Raw genomic sequence first — 8,414 nt, forward strand, 5'->3', positions numbered from 1 at the left:
GTTAGACAGACGTGATGTACCACTACACTACGGAAACACGTTGCGCACGCTCTTTTTTTCTGTTAATTATTTTTTTTGGCTTTGATTATTCGAATTTTTCAATAGAATCTTGTTTGCTATTTTATTTTTTCGTATTTGATTTAGTAAACGTAATTTGGTAACTTTCTTTCAATTTTACAGTGAATTATTTTATGATGAAAAGTTGTTATTAGCAACCTGTCATTAAAGTTTACATCACTATTGCTCAAATGAAATGACAAATTAATGATCCTGTGTGTATCGAATATGGATTAAATAACAGTGATGAAGACAAGATTATGCTTGAGTAAACTAACAATATATTCAATTATATAACGCAATATTAAGAATAATATATGATGAATAAATGCATACATTGAGTAATAAAGTTCAAAGATACAAGAAATAAATATGAGTTATCGTTTTTTTCACTGGAATAAAACATCCAGAAGAATGATAATGAGGTTATGTAATATCAAGATATTGTAAAAAACAAAACCAGTTAGTGCACATCAAACACACGCTTATCAGTGCTACACAAATTGATATGTGTGATACATACATGATTGGAGAAAATAAACTATTATGCACGTAGGTTATTGTGATAATTCTGTGCTGATGAATGAATGGAAATAAAAATACATTTATGCTTGTTTCTTTAATTTCGCACGCGAATCTTCAATTCTTTTCTTTAATTCATCCTCTGAATAAACAGGACCTGTATTATATACAAAGTATAATTCATAAATAAATATTACCTTATTGGGAAAATATACATCGATTCATGATTTAAATAAGATTTAACAATCTGCACGACCTCTACTAACAAATATCATATCCTCACCAGTGACTAGATTCGAGAGGAAATTTATGAAGTTATAGTGAGAGTCCATGACTAGTGGAGTTCAACCGTGTTGAATGTGAGGTAGTTACCCACAGAATGCAATGGAAGATGGTCGCACAAGGTCGTGCATTGATTGTAGCTAAGCATTAACACTGTTGAATGCCGACTCAGTGGTTTAGAGCTTAAGTGTTCACGCAGGAGATCGAAGATCCTGAGTTCAGCTCCCATGTGCACGCTCGTGGATGCGTACTTCTGAAGAGTCTATACTAGGATGAAACGGCCGTCTAATACTTCCGAACTTTCGATGGTGGTTTGACTTGAATCGGTTCGTGATTTCAACTCAACGATTCTCCACAACTCCTTACTGAAAAACATACATTGTTTTCAAACAGAATGATATATGTCTATTCCTTTAGCGATTTTATTTAGTGGGACCCGTACAACTGTCAATTATCAGTGGATTCGGTAATTTGATAGTTTAACAAGAAAATGTCAAATATGAGATATGAAGAAGGCAAAAATTATAATCACAGAGAACTTTCTAAAATAGGTCAGTGTATTTTTTCACGTAACGAATTGAAACTTAACTAGTTATTCAACTCACCCGGTACGAATTGATGTGTTTTGTTTTGAGTCACACTTAGTTATCCAAATTGAAGTTGGTGGGGCGGAGTTCCGATTCGAAGCTCAGAAGTTGTAAATCAGATGCATTAGTCAATGAGCCACCATAACTAAAGTAATGTTGAGAGTTCGGAAGCACTGGACAGCTAAATCATCCTAGCTACAGATTCCTAAACAGTACACAATCACAATCTCAACAACGATTAGAACCAGAACTATTAGCAGTTGAGAAAATTATCTAAAGACGATTTAGTTAACATGTTTAACTACTATTAACACATGATATTGTAAAATTGATGTCTTATGCCCGATATTATTGAAACCCGCAAGTTACAAATTCATATTAGAACTATAATTTTAGTCAAAGTACACTAAACATTACAGCACATCTACTCGGTCCCACCGGCTGAAGTGACATGACTCAGAATGATTCATAATAGCGCTCAATCTTGACTTCCAGTATTCCACCATACATACCCTTTCCACTCTATCTTTTCAAACCATACTCCCAATATTCACTCTTTCGCATTTTCATTGCTATCACATTATCTCTATCTGTTTGTTCATTTCATCTCGTCGTGTTAATACGATATGGCAACTTGGACCAGCCCATATCTGTGACTGGTTCTATGTTGATGACGGGTTATCTAGAGTAAAAGGATCATGGTCCAAACCTGCGAATTAGTAAGTGAAAGCCAAACATCTTAATCAGCAAGCCACTACTCCACGTAGCCGTAAGTTGGCGGTCCAAGAATTATCAAGTCAGTGTTTTTTTTCACTCATAAAATTCAGTAATCAAACATTGAAACATTTGAAAACAGTATCATAACTGCAGAAGAACAACAAGTCAGTCGTTAAGTAAACTAATGATATGGCCATCACTTACCAATATTTTGAATATTTTTGTTGCTGTTATGCAAAACTTCATGACGATATCGTCGACGTGGAGGAGAGTTATGCATATCTCGAAAATGAACAGTCTTCGTTGCGTTGACACTAATACCACTGCTGCTACTACTAGTAGTATCCAAATAGCTTGAATTCGAGTCGATAATTGATCTATCACCAGTGGAATTATCAGTGCCAATAATCTTTTGATTTGATAATGCTTTATGGTAAATGCCGTAATTAGAAAGTTGGTCATCTTCACCGTCATCATAAGTTGCATACTTTGCGTCCAAACAACAACATAAGTAGATAATTCCACTGAACATTAATGCTGGTACTCCAAGAATTAAAAGTGCAAACAATGGTCGAGTGGTGAGGAATTTCTTGTTTATTTGATAGAAAATGAAAAAGAACAGTGACGATAGATGAAAGTATCTATTATACATTATTTGAAAGTTACAGTGTGTTGTATCTTTAATACATAGAACACCTAATTTTATAATGATCTGAGATGGTCAAGCTTCATAATGTATACCAGGAAGTGATTTTAGTTACGTAGCTACTGAAAACCAGGAGACATTGGACAGATGTTTTGTTTTCGTACTAGACTACTACATCATACGGGGCCGACCCTAGATGGAACAATTCGAAAGACCTACTCAACTTTACAGAAAACTACTTGATCTAGACATTAAGTTTAATACGCTTGGTATTGTTTTACTTGAATCTTCCCATTGATGTTTAGGACTGAAATTGATCAGTCTCTTATTGGCATATGTGCATACTGTGCGTACTGCCACTGCTAGCCACTATTCTATCTTTGCTTATAAATTAAGTTGAATAGTTCATCAATAAATTTGTGGTGATTTGTAAGAAACTTAATGATAGTTTCCGCCGCTCTCCTTGTATCAGGCACCTTATTTAATATCACATTGTCCAGGAAAGACTAGAGAAGATATTAGAAATTGAGTGGTTTAACTTGATGAATTAGACTTTCATAAAGCTATGGAAATATTAGTAATACAGTTCGGTCATATAGATGACATTGTTAAAAAGTTAATGGATAAGTTGCCCAAAGGGTAAAGACGAGATGGATGGATGTCATCAGCTTGATAAGATCAATAAAGCAGACTGTTAACTGTAAAGTGGTCTTGGCTTCTAAACTCAGATGGGCAAGCACAACATATAATAAATACTACGAAGGTAATGAGAGTCATTTTCGGGATCCTATTTCATTTTTTAGAAAGTTTTCATCAACTTCTGTTTCTAATTACTATTTACTGTAAAGACTCGCTTTAGGACGAATCTATCCATTATTTGCGTACAAATAAGTATCCAATAAATATAACGATTAACAAAAGACGAGTATTCAGCTTATCAGTAACAATATTTGTAGTTTCTTTGCAATCGATTTTGGATCATAAAGCGTGAAAAAAAATTGAAATCACTTTTCTTAAACAATTAATAGGAGCTTCAAATGTTTAAAATCTTGCCGTGAAGACACTGCTTATCGAATAACAACTAGCTCTAAGGAGGGAGAACGTAGTAGTCGACATGGAAGCTTGTTGCACATATTTTAGCTTAAGCAAGTATTGTCAATTACTAGTGTACACTCTATGTAGACTGACTGCATATCCTGTTTATCTACGTTTCTCACCAATCCGATTAATTCATTGGGTTCAAAGTAATTTTATACTTCTCTCCTTAATAATGTTGCTGATTCTACCCTCATAGAAAAGAATCGAGTAGGAAAAGTCAAGTTAAAAGGTACTCTACTGCAGTTTAAAATCCATATCTCATGATGGAAAACTTGTTAAGAAAATGTTCATTGTGAGCTTCTCTCTGTTAAATCGTTAAAAGATTGTTTAAAATGGATATCAATGATTTATCTTTGAATCATGAAACATGTATTTTATCTAAACAGTTCACTATTTTTATACTTATCTGAGCATAATGTATTCAAAGTATTATTAACATTTGATGGAAACAACAATCAATTACATCAAATCATGTTAATGTTATATTCCAACGACGATTAGATTATGTGTAACTTCCGAGAATTATTTATAGACTATTATATAACTTCATTGTATAACTGTTAAGTAACTAGATTATATATATTTATTGTATATTATATGTAAATTGTATAAGCCGTACTGGGATTGGCGGTCATATCACGTGATAAATTAACCAGCCAAGATGGTTGGATGTAGACTAAACTGAAACTACAATTTATAAACGAATCAATCAAGTATAAGATAAAACGTTTCGGATTTTGTCGCGAAATTCACTCATCCATTTGACTAAATGGAATCTTGTCATTATAGCTGACGTCAGTTCGTGATGAAAACCATACATCTACTTCCTAACCTTAACCATCAACTATAAATCATAATTTGAATCCCTCACAAACTTTCATAATCCTCATTTGGTCCTAGTTATTTGGTGGACACTCTCAAGGTCAGTCTAGCGTCGCTCAAAGATAATCCATAAATTATGGCCTTACCTAGACTAAATATCCATGTGTATTTAAAAAGATATTGTTTTTCAACGAATATTCGTCAAGATTAGAACGAATAGTTTGACAGTAAATGAGCGCCGAGTATAGAGAAGTCATTATATGTGAAAATTATATTTGAAATATTCTCAGCAATTGAAATTTAACTAATTCCAACGTTTCGTCCAGCTAACTTGTCTGGACTTCTTCAGGGTAATAATCAAAATCAAAATTATCAAAGAAATATATAGCTTTTAACAATCAGGATTATACTGTGTTAAACCAATCATATTTGGATGTTGATTTTTTGTAAAATAGGATAAAATGAGTCAGTTAACTACAAACTATGTGATGAATTCAACTACATGGAAATACTTAACTGAGTAACAAATCGTATGTATGTGAGTGTGTAGGTATGTATGTATGTGTGAGAGATTGATAGGAAGGAATAAATAAAGTTCAAGTTCAAGGATGAAAACTTGATAATGAAAGATCGATGTGCATGTCAAAACATAAATTGTATTGTTTAAAAACTCATTCAGTTCTTTCAATAATAATAACGATGCATGTGATATTAAAAACAGGCTTAAACAAGAGATAGGTTCCAAATTTACTTGTCAAACGAAATTTGCCAGGTAGTTGCCATTTGAATACCATCTTTTCGGTTCAGGCTGTTCTTGTTCGCCCATATATGCAGAGCTTCTGCTGTCAATCTTTCTTTATGGGTGTTAAAACCTTTCTGAAGTATTTTGGTCCCTTCAAAATTAATCTTGTGTCCTGTTTCTAACGCATGTAACGCTATCGCTGACTTATTTTCAAGTTTCTTTAAATCTACCGAGGATTTTGGAACATTTTTCAAGCATTGTTTGTGTTCCTTCAATCTTACATTTAATTGCCTGGATGTTTCTCCAACATAGGTAGCATTACAGTCATGCCAGTGAATCTCATACACAATGTTCTGTTGTTCTTCCTTTGCTAACTTGTCCTTAACTTTCACTAATGTCGATCTTAATGTGTTATTTGCTCTAAAATACACTCTTATATCATGTTTGTTTAGAATCCGTTTGATTTCTTCTGATGTTTCACTCCGGTAAGGTATAACTACGGTGTACTTCCATTCTTTTCGTATACTTTCTAGTTTAGTTTTTCTTTCATTTTTAATAATCTTTTTTAAAAACCTTTTTGGGTAGTTGTTATCCCTAAGAGTAGAAAATACTTTATTTAATTCGGTTCGTTGGTCTTCCTTGTCTGTAACAATCTTAGTACTTCTGTTCATTAGATTTTTTACCACATTAATTTTCGTGCTCTGTGAATGGGCTGAATTAAAATCCAAGTATCTCTCGGAATGCGTTGATTTTCTGTAAACATTTATTTTTAACTTCTTATTATTGTGTCGACGTTCAACCAGACAATCTAGAAATGCTAGTTTGTGGTCAACTGATTCTAATTCCTTAGTTAGTTTAATGTTTTCAGAAATGCTGTTTGCATTGTTAAATAGTTCTTCCATACCATCCCGTTTATTGATAATAAAAATATCGTCTACATACCTTAACCATAACTTTGGTGGACATAAACTCTTTGCGATTGCACTAGTTTCTAGGGAATGCATGAATAAATTCGCTACAATCGGAGAAACTGGTGAGCCCATTGCTATACCCTCTTTCTGTCTGTAAAGTTGACCTCGAAATATGAATAAGGTAGATCTTAAACATAATTCTAAGCATTTTATAACCTCTGATGGATCTAATGGGCATCGTAAATTCAAATCTAAATCAGATTCTAAATAATCATTGATAATATCCATAGCTCGACTGATAGGTACATTAGTGAATAAGGGAGATACATCAAAACTTGCCATTATTTCGTCCTCTTCTATGTCGATGGTATCAATTAAATTCTTGAATTCCAGAGTTTTTAATTCCATGATTAATCCGTTTTTCATATGGTTTGAGAATCTTAGCTAAATATTTAGCTAGATTGTAAGTCGGTGAATTTGTATAGTCTACCACTGGTCTTGGTGGAGTATTATTCTTGCGGATCTTTGGTAGCCCATAAAATCTGCATGGATTACAACTCTTTGGATATAACATAAACCATAAGGACGATCCTAGCTTAGCTTTTAATGACTGTAAGAGTTTGCTAGTTTCCGCCTTGAGTTTATTAAGAGTTGTTCTACTTTTTGCTTCTTTGATTTGTTCATATGGACCCTCTTGTAGATGTTCTTTGGCTTTCTTCTCATACTCTGTTTTATTCATAATAACTGTAGTATTACCTTTATCCGCTCTCGTTATTATGATCGTTTTGTCCTCTCTCAGCTGTTTTAATGCGTAATATTCATTTTTATTTATGTTAGGGTTGTGAGGTTTCTGATGTAATAATGTGTTCATTATTTTGTTCCTCAGTTCATTCACTGTATCATTCGGGAGTATACTCAGCGCTGGTTCTACTGTTGGTATAACATTGAAAGGTGTTAATTTATGTTTATTTATATTGAAGTTGAGACCCTTTTTGAGTAATGATATTTCATGTGGGTTGAGAGGTCTATCCGATAAATTAACAATTATTTTATTCATATCATTTGTGTTAGATCTATTTTCCGTCTGTTGAACTTTGGTGTTTGATGAATGTTTCAATAGTTTTTTCAAACTTCCTAATTTGTCGTTGTTTTGATTATTGATAATAAAATTGTTCTCTATGTTTGAAAAATTCAATTATATATGATCTTAAAAAAAAAAAAAAAAAAAAAAAAAAAAAAAAAAAAAAAAAAAAAATTTGACGAATAGTGTAATCTACAATGTATATTTCATTCAATTGAGTACTAGTCAACTAGAAAACCATACAATCAGTTCGTAAATTCAAAATAAACATCGAAGTTACGATATAAATACATTTAGATAAAGAGTCCAAAGTAGTATGACACTACAATCCTGGATTACCATACTCACTACAAACAAAACATGAATTTGAAGGCCATCCAATCAATATTGACATATAGTAATAGAAATCATGAGTCAATTGAAGCTAGATCATTATGGAAAACCTGGAAGCACTGGACGGTCGTTTCGTCCTAGTATGGGACTCCTCAGCAGTGCGCATCCATGGTGGTCTAGCTTCAATTGACTCATGATTTCAACTATTGAAATTACTAAAATCTCCATAAAACTCTTTCTGATAATATAGAAATAGAGATTAATGAAATGTAATTCTTAATATCAATACTAGATCAATTTAAACCCCTATGTACATGTTATGCAACACATGTCAGCTACAAATCATATCATAATCAAATAATCTTATATAAATATCATTTAATTCAAGAAATGATACTTATCAAATAAACTCATTTAATAGAGTATTGAATAGATGAACATTTGCTACAAATTCAGTCTGTTAAGATCTTAGATTTACTACCTAATCTTATAATCAGAATTATCAATTAGATTTTTTTTATTGATGGTTCACACATAAATGATCTTTAAAATACCCAACTTTGAAAAAAAAACATTTGTAATTATGAATAATCCTTTATCAACACTGGTTTAGATA

The 8,414-nt window shown here is 32.5% G+C and overlaps 1 protein-coding gene across 1 annotated transcript; it reads right to left on the minus strand.

The window, feature by feature from the left end:
- Positions 1-348: 348 nt before the first annotated feature.
- Positions 349-3,105, minus strand: TMX3_1 (Protein disulfide-isomerase tmx3). Its single transcript, XM_051208361.1, has 2 exons — positions 2,370-3,105; positions 349-736 (listed from the first exon to the last, which is right to left on the minus strand). Exons 1-2 carry the CDS (start codon positions 2,815-2,817, stop codon positions 663-665), a joined length of 522 nt encoding a protein of 173 aa, XP_051064854.1. The 5' UTR covers positions 2,818-3,105; the 3' UTR covers positions 349-662.
- Positions 3,106-8,414: the final 5,309 nt, after the last annotated feature.

Source organism: Schistosoma haematobium, chromosome 5, assembly GCF_000699445.3.
Source record: "Schistosoma haematobium chromosome 5, whole genome shotgun sequence".
NCBI classification, from domain to species: Eukaryota; Metazoa; Platyhelminthes; class Trematoda; order Strigeidida; family Schistosomatidae; genus Schistosoma; species Schistosoma haematobium.